The sequence below is a fragment of the Eublepharis macularius genome, chromosome 5, assembly GCF_028583425.1.
Source record: "Eublepharis macularius isolate TG4126 chromosome 5, MPM_Emac_v1.0, whole genome shotgun sequence".
NCBI classification, from domain to species: Eukaryota; Metazoa; Chordata; class Lepidosauria; order Squamata; family Eublepharidae; genus Eublepharis; species Eublepharis macularius.
In genome coordinates this window covers 104972638-104988967 of record NC_072794.1, presented here as the reverse complement: position 1 = coordinate 104988967, position 16330 = coordinate 104972638, and the positions used below count along the sequence as shown (strand labels likewise).

The following is a 16330-nucleotide window of genomic DNA, read 5'->3' as shown; positions in this document are numbered from 1 at the left end:
GGAGCCTTTCATGCCTCAACAATTGCCCCTATAGCTTGTGCTTTCAAGTAGTAGACACTATCATGCCAGTGATATCGGTGTTAATAAGTGGCCCTTATCACTGAAATATGATCGAGGCATTTTGAAAGTATCTAAATATAGCAAACAGAGGGATTTTTTAACTGGAATAAAATGACCCATTGTGGGGTTTCTTTACACCACTAGATAATATAACCCAATATAGCTCCTTAGTTAGTGCTTTGTCTAAATTACAGTTTTTTTAATATTAGGATTGCCATATTTTTCCTCAGCTCTCCACCTTTTAAAGGTTTTGCATGTGCTGTTTTGGTGTTAGAGGTCATTTGATCTACATCCAGTTTTTTTATATTTTCAACTGGAGACTTCCATTCTCTCTTCCTGTCATCAGGGCAATGATTAAACCTGGTAAGTCTCCACCCAGAACTACTTTATCTGTTCTAATCTATGTGGCATTTTACACAGCATGCAGAGGGCTTAGGATAAGCCAGTTTGGACAGCCAGTTTGGTGTAGTGGTTATGAGCACAGAACTCTAATCTGGAGAGCCGCGTTTGATTCCCCACGCCTCCACTTGAAGCCAGGTGGGTGACCTTGGGCTAGTCACAGTTCTCTGGAGCTCTCTCAGCCTCACCCACCTACCTAACAGGGTGTTTTGTTGTGGGGATGATAACATACTTTGTAAACTGCTCTGAGTGGGCATTAGTTGTGCTGAAGGGCGGTATATAAATCGAATGTTGTTGTTGTTGTTATAACTGTATAAAAGCATCTAATCCCCCCTCATTTTTCAACATTCAGTCTGATAAATAGTTCTGATGACCTCAAAAGCTTGAAGAGTTCTGTGTTATTTTCTTATATTGAATTACCACTTAATAAAAGGCATTGTGCAGCTTTTGTTTTCTGTGATTTGCAGTATCAGTAAAAGATGAAATTACAGTTGTAAAAGTTACCTTTTTGCTTAACATATAATACTATGAACTGTAAATTATAACCATAAAAACAAAAGGTGCAATTCCACCAAGAGTTCCATTAAGTATAGTTTTTGTAAGGACCAACAGCCCATTGACTCTGAAAAATAGGTTTTATTTTAACCAGTGGCATTGTGTGATATCCTATTTGGCATAACCAGTTAGAGCAAAGTCCCTGGATATTATCAAAATTGCAGAATTCCTCTGTAAAGTGTGTACTTTCTGTCCAGAACTCAGGCATTAGAACAGCACCACACTATAGGGCTCCACAGGGGCTCCCACGGAGAATATCAGCTTTGAAATATTTCCACTCTCACACAAATACCTATACATTTTAAAATTCTTTTGTTGTATTTCTGCATGTAAGTCACACTGGAGCATCTACACATAAAATGGTTGATAAAAATAGTCTCTGTATGTTTTACAGAACATATCTACATTTCCATCTGAATATCCAAACTGCAGGTCCAGAACAGGGAGTTGATTTTGTTTGGTCTTAAGGAGGCCTCTGAACCAGAAGCATGAAGGAGCGCTGCTCTCTGGACCACAAATCCAAGTTCTCTACAGAGAGTCTGACCTGAAGGGAGATCACTACAAAGGAAGGATCTGATGGTTTCATTATCCACACACCATCTTTTTTGTGGCTTTTCTGTACAAAGGGATAAATACACAAAAATCCCAGACCCATCAGAAAACAAAATACTGCAAAGCTATAATCTTTTCAGTGAGGCAGGCATATAATCCATGCATGATACCTGCAATTATACAAATTTTGGAAAAATACTTTAAAAACAGGGTCTCAAGAATACCTGATGAACACAAAATACTTGAACCGATGCCCCCCACTTAATCCCTAAAACAGGGCAACTTCACTTCTTTGATTTCTGTGATATATTACTACAATTATCTCAATCATGTGCTCTGGCACGCTTAGACTGATAAAGGAAAACACTCTTAAAGCCACAAAAAGAAAGAGCAAAGAAACATGCATGTTCACCTGTCCCTTTTTCATATTAAAAAGTGCCCAGAATGTCAACAATAAATTGCACAAGGTTAGATGGTTGCTGCAGTTCTTTATGGCTTTGGCTGTGGTACTGAATAAAGTGATTTAATGGATGATTTACCATCCTGGTACCTCCTCCAAGGTAACAGAAGTAAGCCCACATGCACAGACAAGCCTACATGGACATACGATCTGCTCCCCTGCCATCTTAATAATATACACAAAGTGCACAGGCTTCATTACAGAACTACTGCTGGGATATCTTAGGGTGACAGCAGGGCAAGAAAAGAGGTATGACCAAATTCAATTAATGAGGGACACACTCCTCTATCCTCTTGGAAGATTGGCATCCTGGCCACAGTGGTCATACATGGCTACCCTGGGGACCACACCTTGGAATGCAAAATTCCACTTGTTGTTAAGAAAGCAGTAACCCAGACCTAATTTCCTCATTAATTTAAGGCACTTTTTTTTTTTACTGTTTCAGACAAAAAATTCCAAATAGCCATTCTGCTGTTTACAATATTGGGAAGAGGTTTTGGGTATAGAGCAGCCACATGGCACAGGATGGAGACACATCCCTCACCCTCCTCTCACCTAGAAAGTAGAGGGCACAGTTCAAGTAATAGTTCAGCTTCCTTTAAGTATTTTTCTTGACAGGACGCCATTTAATGGCAAGAATTGCGACTGAGAATTTGAAATCTCAGCTTCCCTGCATAAAATCTGCCTTGCCCCAGAGCAGTGAAAGCTGGTTACCAACCATAAGGGCTAAAAAGCAATCAAATAGGCCTTCAAGAAGCATGTCCCAGACTGTATACAAAAATACAAGAGAACATGCAGCATGTTTACATAGTAACTGTATAAATACTTTCTTCCAAATTCCCCCTCCCCCATTCAATACAAACACACACACAAAACCCCTCCCCCAAGGAGAATCTTCACGGCAAGAGGCACTTGAATGATATTTGGAGAATCCCTATGAAAAAGGCCTTCCCCTCACAGTGATATGGGACAAAGAGAGAGAAACAGATTCTCAGGACTCCATCTCCTCTTGGTCAAGTGGTGGTGGCACAAAGCTAATTACTTCATCATATGTCAGGCCTGGAAGAAAAACAGATGAAGATAAAGAAGTCTTTAGTGCAGTTAGAGGCTAATACTCCCCCATCCCACCCAAAGTGAGGAACCACTCAAAGTTATTTCACTCTCAACAGTCATCCATCAAAAAGTGAGAAGCAGAGGAGGGCTTATTACATTAGAAGAAGGCCTACTGATTCCAGATAATTATGGCCAAGAAAGTCCAATCTACCTTTGGGGGCAGGGTGTTAGATTGCTGGTGATCGTTGGTGAGCTCCAGATCCTTCTCTATTATCTAGACTCATTCCAATCTGACTTCCGGCTTGGCTTAAAGGTAGGAACTGCCTTAGTCACATTAGTAGAGGATTTTTGCCTGGATACGGATGGCAGAGTTGTGCCCATTGATTCTCTTGGACCTCTCTGAAGTCTTTTATACCAATCAACCACAACATTATTCTGAACTACCAGACAAGGCTGGGAGTTGCTGGTACTAGTTTGCAATGATTCCACTCCTACCTGTCCAGTAAGGTTTAGATGATAGGAAAGGAGAACAGCTGTTCTATCCCATAAGCATTATCTTGATGGCTGCCTCAAGAGTCCATTTGCTCTCCCACCCCTCATGCTTCTACAAGAAGTTATTAGCATAGGTACAGGAAGTCACTGGCAGAGGTTGTTGAGAGATATATAGTTCAAGCAGGGGTCATTTCGTAGAAAAAGAGCTGCAGGAACTTATTAGCATAACTCATTCGTACATGCCACACCCCTTGATCAGGCCAAAATGGCCAGGATTTGGCTGCTGCCAGATGGGGGAGTATTTCTTCACCTGGCAGTGGAACGATCAGGGCCCCTTTGGCCCCAATCCAGGCCAAAACAGGCCCAAAATGGTTCAAAACAGCCATTTTGGGCACGTTTTGGCCTGGATTGGACCCCAAATCGGGTCAGTGCTGGGCAGGGGAGGGGTCCTGTGCCCGGCCCCGATCCGGGCCCTGAAACGAGCCAAAAATGGCCCCAAAAGGCCATTTTGGGCCCATTTTAGCCCAGATTGGGGCTGAAACGTCCAGGACCGCGTCATTGACCAGCAGGGGAGGCTTCCCCCATCCGGCAGTGACCCAATCCGGGCCATTTCAGCCCCAATCCAGGCCAAAATGGGCCCAAAATGGCCGTTTTGGGCCCGTTTGGGCCCAGACTGGGGTAGAAATGGCCGGGACCGGGTTGGTGCCAGGCAGGGGAGGCTTCCCCCGCCTGGCACTGACCCAATATGGTCCTTTCTGGCTGTTATCCAGGCCAAAACGGGCCCCAAATCTCCAAAATGGCCATTTCGGGTCCATTTTGGCCCATTTCGGGGTTGAAATGGCCGGGACCAGGTTGGTGCCAGGCGGGGGAGGATTCCCCTGCCCGGCACTAACCCAATCCAGGCTGTCCTGGCTCCAACCTGGGCCGTTTCAGCCCTTATCCAGGCCAAAAAGGGGCCCCAAATGTCCAAAAATTGCCACTTTTGGCTTGTTTCAGCTGGGATCAGGGACGAAATGGCCGGGATTAGGTCGGTGCCAGGCGGGGAAAGGTTCCCCTACCTGGCATGGGATCGGGTCGGTGCCGGGTGGGGGAAGGTTCCCGATCCAGGCCCAAATGGCCCTTTTACTCAAATGGGAGGGCTGCATTGTAGGGATGGGGTCTTAGGTGCTTCACTAACAAGTTGGGGATCATAGACTTCATCACCATTTTTGCCTCATATATTATCTGCTGCTTTAAATATGTACTCCTATATACAACCATTGCTCCATGCTGTCTAATGTTAGTCCTAGAACTGATTATGTTTTGCTTCAGTATCTCTACTATGTCTTGGATCCTTGCTAATGCTATGTCTTTAAACTTGTATATGTTTACTTTATGGTATTGTACTGAAATGTACTTACTTGATACTGATTGTATTAACCTCATACTGTGTAATCTGCCTTGAGTCTCAGTGAGAAAAGTGGACTATAAATAACGTAAATAAATAAAGTCAGGTGGGCGGGGCCACCTGACTTGGGGAAACTGCCAGAACACTGTTCCGGTGCATTCCCCCCTGAAATTAGCCCTAAGTTCAAGTATGCTGACACATAGTTGTCTTCCTTTTCAACAAACTCTGAAGAAGTAGAATCCCTAACTAGACAATTTTGGACTATGACCAGGAGATCCAGATTCAAATCCCCATTCTGCCATGGAAGCTTGCTAGCTTACCTTGGCCCAGTCACATACTCTCAGCCTAACCTACCTCACTGTGAGGATAAAATGGAGAGGAAAATAATGTAAGCCGCTCTGGGTTCCCACTGAGTATAAAGGCACAATATAAATGAGGTAAATAAATAAATCTCTAGTCAGAAAGTGGCTGGATTAGGGATAACAATTAATTCAGGTAAAACAGAGTTGATTTGGGAAGGAAGTGAGACGATGAAGTCATGTTCCCTCAAACAGAACAGCTGGATAGTTTTACAGTTTTGAGAGCTATTCCACACAATGTACTCAGAACTGAAACATCAACATGAGCTTGGGCATAACTTGTTGGACCATGGCCAACTAACGTTCCTTTAAAAACTCATTTTCAGTAACTGTAACTTTATTAATCTATTCATCTAGTGTAGTGAAGGTGCTTACAAAGTTCCCAGCACCAGAGAAATAAAACCTTTTGACAGAAGCTGTGATATCGGTCACTCTGAAGTCTGAATGTGAAAATTTAGCCTCTATTTAAAACTAAGTACTAACCATATCTTGACTTGCCCCATTCTCATTGACTTTTAACATGTGGGCTTCTTCCTGAGGAGTTTTTAAGTATCTGGAAGGTTTTTATGCATTAATCAATTTGAGATACTTCTAATTGTAATATAAAGTGGTTTTGCCAATATACTTATTGTATATTTATTAGAGATTTATTTCGTTCGATCATGATTTACTAGAATTATAATTTAACTCATGTGTATATTATGCACCCTCCACTCAAATTCTCATTTTTAGGTCTTCTAGAGGGCACTTCCTCTTTAGAACTACATCAGAGGTAATTATTGGATAAAGATTAATGGATATAAAGACCATAGAAAAGATTCTTGCCATACTTATCTACTGATGCTTGTTGGATCACTGTAGCATCTATTTTGCTGCTTTACTGAATGTTATATCAATTTTATCATATGGTTGTTGTGGGTTTTATCATAATTTACAAAACAAATGCCTTTCTAGATGTCATTATAACCAGTATTCCATATAGCACTTAAGCCATTCCTTCAACTTACAATATTTGCCAATTCCTCCAACTGAACAATGCCCAGAATTTCAATTCAGTTATAACTGGTATAGGTGTGGCTTTTCAGTAACAAACACACAAGGTTTTTGCAGCAACTAAAATATTTTTGCAACAGTAACAACCTTCTACTGAAATTCATCTAGATGTAGAACGTCATCAATCTCTTGGTGGTTCTTGGTGGAGAGGGTGAAAAACAGAGACGAATACAGTAAAAAAGCCTGCATTTTTCAAAGGATGAGTAAATAAGCTTTGTGAGCAACAATCTGATAAAGAGTTTAGCAGAAGCAGTGGGGTGTGTTTTGTGAAAAACTTTTCCTCCTATGAAATATACTCAGCCCACCTGCTTTAACAAGTGGAGGAAAAGGGCTGCAAAATCAAATGAAAAGTTTTGCCCAAGCATAGGCTGTGCCTGCACACACAAAGTCAAATCTCATTTGCTGCACAAACAGATTATGCTGTCTAAATAGTCCCCAATTAGCTTGGTTCACTCAGTAAGAGCTCTCAACATTCCTCATCGCCTGATAAGTTTTGTCCTCACCACGAGTGGTAAGAATAATGGTGGTGAATGGTGAATGACACACAGCTTACAGTGCAATCCTATGCTGAGGAAATAAATAGGTTTAGAAGTGTGTAATGTTGCTCAGGATTGCAATGTCACTGAATCAATCTTTCAACACACTTACTTTTCCATTCCTCAATATCAAGTTCTCTGCTTTCAAAGGACTGGTCATAAGGATCTGCAACTGGCTCATCATCAGGGTCATGATACTGAGCAAAATAGGCATGGGCCAGTGCCTCAGCAGCAGTAATTCGTTTGTCTGTGTCCAGCACCAACATCTTCTCCAGCAAGTCTACAGCTTCAGGACCACCGGGGGGGGGGGGGGGAGAGAAGTTTAATGTACAACAGTTCGTAAAAGCCCCACTTAAAGCTATATGAGATCAGCATCCAACCCCAGCAGTCTAATGAGAAATAATATCCAACAGTTCCCCCAAAGCAATACTTAAATTCATGTTTGGGAATGGGCAGTTATGTCAAAATATGCCCACTTCACAACTTTTTGTTTTATAAGACTTGACAGAAAAGAATGAACGTCTCACAATTCTACATTGTGAGTTGTATTACTGTTTTCCCTCTTCTTAAAATAAACGCTATCAATGAAGCAAGATTTGTAACAAGAAGCTGTGCTTTAGTAGAGGCAAATTGTTCAATGACACTGAGAATTCAGGTCAGTAAGCAAAGTGAGTTTGTATTGTTAGAATTTCAAAAGTTGTGTCCTAGAAACACCATCCATCTCTGAAATGTGCAAAAATATGTATTTTCAAAAACACTTTTAGTATCTCAGAGAAGATGCCTGAATCATTTTCACTCCCTGTACAAAAAACCCTCAAGACTGCCTTTAAAACATTCCCTTACCATAGTGCCTCCAAAGGAACCATTAACTCAGTATACACGTTATAGCCTCTACTCTAATGAAAGTGCTACATGTCTTACCCAGCGGATTGGCACCAATAAATACATTTTCAAAATTCATCTTCGGCATGTAAGATAAGGACTGTATATAGTTTCTTGCCTGGGAGAAAACAAAACATATTAAATAGTGCCTCCATATCATCAATAAGCAAAAAAGCATTTGTGGATATGTCTGCTTTTCTTGTCATGAGACCGTAATCAGCTGTTGACTGTGACATTTCACTTACCTCAAGGAGGTCTCTTATTCAAAAATAGGACGCCACAAGAGGGGGAACCCTAAAAATCTGCAGGGCAGGAGAAGTCTCGTCTACCAGCCTCTCCCCCATTCTTCTCCTAACTTCCCACTGTTGCTTTTTCTCCTGCCATAGCTTTTAGCCCTCTTACATACTTAATCTGACAACTACGGTCATCTTCAGATGCTTTGGAGATTAGGTGGGTGGCAACCTAGGAGTGGGCTTTCTTGGTCATGGCACCAAAACTTTGGAAGTCTCTTCCCAGGGAGACTTATCTGTCCCTTTTGCCAGTGGGTAACAATTTCTTTTTGTTCCCTCTGGCATTTCCTCAGTGACCCTTCCTTCCTGCCCAATGTTTTTATTATTGTTTTTATGTCTTACGTATTTTAATTCTGGTATTAATTGTTTTAAAGACATATTGCTGGTTTTAAAACAATTTTATTATCTATGTTTTGTTAGCCACCATGGCAGCCCTTAGATCGATGAGTAGCCGTGTTAGTCTGTCTGTAGCAGTAGAAAAGAGCAGGAGTCCAGTAGCACCTATAAGACTAACAAAATTTGTGGTAGGGTATGAGCTTTCATGAGTCACAGCTCATTTCTTCAAAGGACATCTGTCTTCTTGGTGGCCCTTGTGAGGGCAGAAAGGCAGAAAATAACAATAAATACATAAATAACTCATTACAGTGATAAGGATTTCATTAACAAGTGCTAAACTCTGGTTTTTATGAGTTGTACAAAACTGGAAGAATATTATCCACTACACAGTAAAATGTGCTACAAGTAACGACTTTCTGTAGGAGAGCAATAACATCCAGATGCCTTTCTATCTTTGAGCGCTAATTCAATGCAAATCTTATCAAATGCAATATGCTGAAAGTATCACATCTGAACTGACACAACACCAAGGTCCAGCAGTATTTACTTCATTCAAATCTGGTTCTTCTTCATTCTTTTGGCAGTGGGGGGATCCAATCAATGCCACAGAAGTAAAGTGAATTGTGCTACCTAAAGCTGTGTAATTACACTAAAAGTCTCCTAACAGAACGTTTTGAGCTACAGACCAATCATGCACACCTTGTCAAGCCTCACCTCATGGCTGGGCATCCTGTTAATGAGATATGCCGGGGGTGTCCCTGTCAGACGCATGATCTGCTGAAGCTGGTTAATATCTTAGGTGCCTAGTCAAGGGCTTTGTTAATATTACAGTATCAATGTGAACACACAATCAAGACTGCATACAAGACATCTAGTCTGCACACAACAGGCAGGAAGCAATTCATGTGTCATATCACCTTTAAGCACAGGAATGTGGAGTAGGAAGTAAAGCAGTTTAATATCAGAAAATCACTGTTAAAAACCCTTTAGCATAGCCAAACACTAGCCCATTGGTAATCATGAATAAGCAACCTTAGCCTGGGTATTGCTGTCTTTTAAAAACATTAAGTCAAGAGAGCTCTTAAGCAAGGCAGTTAGTTTATTGATAAAGGCTGCTATAAAAATGTGATTTTTATCCTCTTCCTATCTGGTCTTCAAAGCTTGACCTTCTCCTCTTTTGCAGCATAAGATAACATATTATTGAGAATGCAGCATACAACATGTTTATTTTCCTTTGGTAGGCATAAACATGAGCAGAGCAACATGCAATGTTAGATTATTACTGGAAATACACAAAAAGTTCATTTGTTAATTAACAAAAAACAAATTAAAGCTATTTAATGGCAGCTACAGCAACCCAAGCTTCTGCAAACCAGGCATGAACCATCAAGTCAGCCCTAGGCTAGCAAATTTATTTATATAGGTGAAAAGAATTGACTATACTTTATTCTGATGTATGGGGAAGGATGAGGATAACACGCTGACTTGTGCTGTCTGCTTATGTTGAAACTGTAAGTAGAATGAAACTAGACCTATTTAAGGAAACGACCTTTAGTGCTAGTATAGATCACAACCTATTATCTCTAGAAAGTCTTACCCTCTAAAAGTTCACATTTTAAAAAAATATCACTATATTGGAATACCTGCAATAAATATGTCTTCAAGCAGAAATGTATATCTTATTTTGATTTTAAGCCCAAGGACTCACAGTTGCAATACAAGGAGTTGATCCTCTCAGTTTCTGAAACATTCACAATCCAAGCTGATGAGCCCAAACTCAAACCACTGTCTAATTTTCAGATTCCTCACTCTTTAGCACAATAATTTCACACTTTTACTTACCAGTTGGCAATAATCCTATATTTCAATCGCCTCTGTTTATATACCTTTGCTACCTAATTTGCATCCAGTCAAGACTTCACCTGATCCATATCCCACATCACAGTGTCATAAAGATAACTAACTTGGTAGGAGGTGAAACAATCTTCATCTGCCATTTCATATCAAGTTTGGTATGAAGTTGCTTAAGGTAACAGGCTGCTTTGAGTGAGCACTGCCACTAATTCTGCATTTTCCCACAACTCAGCATCCTGTTTTTCTGGGTAAAGATGTGGGCCAAGAATGGCTGCTAAGCACATACAGAATGGTTGTAAATTGCAGGCCGGAAAGATACAATGAAAAGTAAGTATGGAACAAATTGTTGTGTAAGAGATACCCTCATTTAGATGGGCTAATGAGATACTAGTATTCTAGGCTATTTCTACATTCAGTACACAGAAAACAAATAGAAAATAGGTCATCCAATAACATAATGAAGAATAAACTGCCAATATATCTTCCTTTTCATGAGTTAGTTTTTCCCTGACCATTACAGCTTCTATTAAGACCCCTACCCCACCTGCCATGACCACCAGCTGCTTATATCCTGAAGCATGATTTCAGAACTTTTGCTTTCATCTTCTGGGGCTATTGTAGTTACAGGCTGATTCTGCACATGTTGGATAATGCATTTTCAATGCACTTTATCAATCGTTTGAGGTGGATTTTTTGTTCCGCACACAAAAAAATCCGTTCCAAATGATCTATAAAGAGGATTGGAAGTGCATTATCCAATATGTGTGGAATCAGCCCGAGTGGCTTAGATCCACTGGTGCTTTTCTACAGGGGACCTCCTGGAACATGATTTCAGGGGGCATTTGGGGCTGCTGAGTGGACATTGGTGAGAAAGTAATGCTCTGCAAAAAGAAATTCTTGGGACTGCAGAAAAGTTCCAGTGGATCCAAGCCAATATGACTACAAACCTCTCTTGAGTTCTATTATCTTCCTCATCTATTTTTTCTATCTATATTCAGCACTCCCCAAGAGCCAGTGCATGTTTTTCATCATGCTGCAGATACTTACTTCTTTCACATGCTGATCCAAGTGCATGCTCTGAATATTTTCAGAAAACACTAAATACTAATATGCTTTATCAGAATTCTTTCAGGTCACTACCTCCGTTCTAATTTCTGAACAAGTTTTAATCTTTACAGTGTGTCTAATCATCTCAGACCTTACTACAGTTCAAGTTTAAATGAGTTTCTAATCAAAGCATTTATACGAATAAAACCCATCCTCATACAAGCACACAGTATATGTTTGCTATTTAATGCCCAGCCATCTTGCTTATAGAGAAGAAACATACTTTTCACTGCTTCCACGAGCATCATCTTCACAACTCAGCACCTTTACCATTAGGTGAATTTTGTGCTCAAATAACAAAGCCACACTATAAGTATTAGTAGCAACTGGTGCTCACTGTACAACAATGAAGGTGTCTCTCAGACAGTTGTCATGCTAGTTCATAAGCGGAGTATTTTTTTTCCTTCTGGACCTCTTTAAGCTGCCAGACCTGGGAGAATAATCAGCACAAGTCTGAAGAAGTGAACTTTTCCCATTACAAGACAGTATACATGGGATAGTCTTACCAAATGTGTGAGCAACAGTCTTCAATAATAGAATGTATGTTTAATATTTAGCTAAGCTTAGTACAGCCTATAGACACACAAGGGAAAAAACAGGCAAGATGGGAGGAACCAGTTACACAATGAATAGTACAAAAGAAGAGTGAGGATTCAAGAACAGACTAGGAGAATGAACTGAAGAAAAGGGTAAATAAAGCTAAAGAGGAACAAAGAGCCAATCTACAAAATGGCAAAGCAAAAGGTAAAAACATACAGAATTCCCAAAGGGCAGACATTGTTTAAACTCACAGACTCTGAAGAGATTTTCTTCAAAAGCTCAGGGCCTGGGGTTCCAACGAGTCTCAAAATGAGCTTCAACTGATCAATATCTAACAGTGGACCATAAAGGAAAATGCTGGGACAAATAAAATGAACAGCAGCAACCCAATAAAATGGAAGGGGGAAAGGTCAACCAAATGCCTTGATCACAATAACGGTACGATTTGGACATCTCATTTATAAAAGCATATATCCCATATATACCCACCTGCTGAAAATCCTGAATAAAAATTAATACATGCTCTATCAAATCTGAGATATTAAGAGCTAGTGTAGCCGCTATGGCAGAAAACTAACATTTTGTCCTCAACCTAGTAACAATGTCGTCAAGCTTCTGCCAAAAGAGACTGAGGAGAGCTTGGTTGAGTTTCTACAAATGGCTCAGCTTTATTACTGTACTATGATCTATATTTTCTGTACAAGACTAGTTCTCAGTTCATCTCATTCTCTCCCTCCTCCCATTTCCCAACAACTTTCAATTTTGGCATACATGCATATTTAGAAGCAGAATACAAAACTACCTGATCTGCAGAGTGAGGACTCTAGGTTGGCTGGCTGGCTTCAGATTTGTAGACTCTCACAGTCATTAGTAAGATTAAGAATTAGTAACAGAAGCAAGATGGCAAAAGACTTGCATGCACAAGTGCTAGAGAACAGTAAGAGTTACTGTTGCTGAACATTTAAAGCCTGAGACAATCAGTACCTTTGAGGCAAATCTGAATACAACATGTGCTTTCTACATTTCAGCCATCTGCGTTTAAGGTACCCAAAGTAGAGCTGCAAGCAACTAACAGTTTACTTTCAATCCTAATTTTTAAATAACCTACATTACCAGTTAACATCAGAGCACCCATGTCAGTAAATTCATCTGGGCATTTAACTTTCATAGAATAAAACAAAGCCACAACTCCTAGCTTTCTTTCTTAAACCCTAAAACTAACCTATTACACATCTCTGCTACCTTAACACATATTTTTGAAAACAGAGGGTTATTATAGCATAGTGAGTATGACACAGAGCCAAAATGTCCAAATCTTACCTCAGCTACAAACTTATTAGTGGCCTATGTTTTACTTTCTGCTATGGGTTGTTTCCAGAGATCAAACTGGGACTAGGCTTCCCTCCTTCCAACATAAGAAAACATTAACAACTGAGTAGGAAATGGTGTGTGAGTGATCCTACCTCTGCCCTTAGAGATTAAGTCTAGTCCTCTACTTGAGTGAGAGTCAAAATTAACAGGAAACAGGTAGATTCAATCAAGTTATCTAAAGTAGTCCATTATACTATTGCTGATTCCATATTATAATCCTATATTATATATCTAATTGACAGCACCTTGCTAATGTAAAAGGAAAGGAAAATTATTTAAGCTAAATCCTACAGTGTCAATAAAAGCTCATTTAATTCAACACAGCATGCCTGGCAAATATCTTCATATAATCCTCTATATATTATCAAAGTGTTTCTTAAGGACATTATGTAAACTGTCTCTAGATATCAAGGTTGCAGCACTACACATACTTGCAAGAACATCCCAATGAAATCGGCAGGCCTTGCTTTCAAGTAAATATAGTTAAGATCAGCCTATTCAAATCCCAAACAAATTTTATGGAGATTAACAGACAAGCTCACCACACAGTTTTTCAAAGGGAAACATGTTCACATGATCATAAATATTAAGATACTCTTCACAAAGTATTTAATAACACAGTAACAGCCTGCTTGTATTTAGTAAGCATATAATTAATCATCACAGTCTTACTGTTTTTTAATACTGTGCATCAGCCTTTAACAGCTAGTTGCCAAAAACTGCTTAAACTGAAGACTAGATATGAACTGGTTTTTCCCAAAATTAAGTTTCTAATCTGCAGACTGCATCAGTACACCTTTAAAGCAAAGTTTCCAGTTCAAATGGTGTTTCATCCATAAACCATATCAAGTTCAGGTAATTTTTATACAATTAACTTTTCAAAGATACGCAAAGAATCAATATTGCAAAATATAACACAGTCAAATGACGATAGTGTTCACAAAATATTGTTTCACTTTTAGCTGGGCTAATGCTAAAATAGCCACCTTCTGGCTGACCAGAACTGATGAAGTAAAATGAAACACATTTGAATGCAATAGAAACATCTGCTATCCACTCCCCCTGTCCCCCCATGTGTGTCTACTCTGCAAATATAGGCATAGTGTTCACTTTACTTCACTAGTGCTACAAACCCTATTTCTAGGGAACAAGTAAAAGCCACTAAGCATCATAATTTCCCATGTAGATCAACACACAGAGAATTGAAATATACCTGCTAGAACAAGTTTGCTGCATCTAACATGAGGTTCATCAATGCTAACAAAAGGCTCATTATGACAGAGATGCAAAATGCAAACAGCCATGCAAACTAAAGATGTCGTAAGCAAGCACACAAAGCAAAAGAAAACTCAAAGGAAAGAATGCATGGAAAGCAAAACATGCAGAACTCAGAGAAGAGTTATCAGGGTTCTCAGACAAGCAAGTGCGAATGATTGTATAGAGGGAGTCAGGTCATCCATCTCTCATTGCAAAAGCCTCTGTGATTTATTTAGATAATGTTAAAACCAGATGCAAGGTTCAAGTGGGTATAAAAGGAAAAGCAATTCCAAGAGAACATTTTGTTCTAAAAGGATTTTCTTCTTTAAAAACAGTCTCCCTGGCTTAGAACATTATGAACAGTAGTAATTCTTCAGCTCATTTCTTGAATGAGTTACCCTAGTTTCTTATAATTAGCTATCTCAGTTTCTTAATACTATGTTCATATTGTAAGAAAGAAGTTTCTCTTCCTACAGGTTAACAGAGACACAATAGATGAAGATCATTGTTCCTTTGCCTCTCCCCACAATTCACAAGACTAGAGATCACCACAATATATAACAGTTTAGAAGAAATTTCTTAGTAATTATATCCAATTAAACGTTTATCCCCACCCAACGTTTTCACCAGTTAACACACTGCCACGTGCAGTACAAATGCTGACCTGGACACAGCTGATTTTCAGTAACCACACTTACAGGAATGATCAAGAAATCAGCAGCTCCCCTTATTTTCAGTGGACTTCAGGAAGTCGCAGAGGATGTGCCTGTTTTACTCTGTATAGCAAGAAAACTATTTCTTCACCTACCTCAGATAGGAAAGGAGAAACCTCACTGCAAAGATATTAGAAAGTGAGATGTTAACAGAAAGGAAGAAATTTAATGAGGGAAGGGAAAGGAAAAATCTTAAGAAAGTGAGGTAAGCAAACAATAGGATACATTGAAGAGGAGTCTGCACAATTTATTATTACAAATTTATTTAATAATATCTGAATATTTGGATAAAAACTAAGACTAGCCTCAACTGTGTAAAAGTTGGACAAATGACTCCAGCAAGGTTTGAGCTTTTCTTCCAGAAGATATTTAAAATTTAGGTAACTTAAGTCTGAACAAGAAGTGCCTTTTTATTGTGCTAGAACACAAAATAAGTATTTTTATTGCTTCAGAAGGATAAGCTGAGAGTCAGATTCAATAAAACCTATCAAAGATGCCAAAATTTGTAACTTCTTGTGTCTGAATAATGCTTGCTTGCCAATCTGAGTGAGCATTAGAACTGATGAGCTCTTCTCTGGCTCTGATAGTCATCAGACAAGAGGACAAACTCTTCCTTCCCACCCCCAATCACCTCACCTGCTTGCTGCAGAGGCAACAGGGCAGCCTCCCTGCCAAGTGCCTGCTGGAACACTGCTACTGCAGCATCTCATGCGCCAGTGAGTTTGGGAAGAATAGTTTACCTTGGGCCACTGATACCCACATAAATAACATTTGGTATCTTGGGAAAATTACTTCCCAGGCTACCTGAGAAGCTGCCATAGCAGCAATCCAGCAAGTGCCATGGAGGAGGACTCCAGCAAGTTCTCATCCATGCCATCACCGCCAGGCTACATAAGTGGGAAGTCAAGTCTGAGAGGCACAGGCAAGGATGGGGGTGGGTACTGCTCTAATCCCACTGCACTTTTGATGTCACTGGGAATGTAGAATCCAGTAGAGAGAGAACTATTTTCTCTTGGAAGACAGAAGAGTTTGCTAAACCAAATTTCAAACCAAGTTTGGAGGGAGAAGGTGTGT

At 39.8% G+C, this 16330-nt stretch overlaps 1 protein-coding gene across 2 annotated transcripts in view; it reads right to left on the bottom strand.

Moving 5' to 3' along the window:
* Positions 1–1075: 1075 nt before the first annotated feature.
* MAPK14 (mitogen-activated protein kinase 14) overlaps positions 1076–16330 on the bottom strand; it is a 42331-nt gene continuing 27076 nt past the window's right edge. The window contains exons 9-12 of one of the 2 annotated variants that reach the window (XM_054979524.1): positions 12167–12246; positions 7828–7906; positions 7019–7192; positions 1076–3085 (exon numbers count right to left, since the gene is read on the bottom strand). In XM_054979524.1, the coding sequence (XP_054835499.1) occupies positions 3018–3085; positions 7019–7192; positions 7828–7906; positions 12167–12246 (401 nt within the window). In that variant the 3' untranslated portion in view covers positions 1076–3017. Of the gene's footprint in view, positions 3086–7018; positions 7193–7827; positions 7907–9128; positions 9209–12166; positions 12247–16330 lie in introns of both variants that reach the window. The other variant, XM_054979525.1, reaches the window with a different exon arrangement.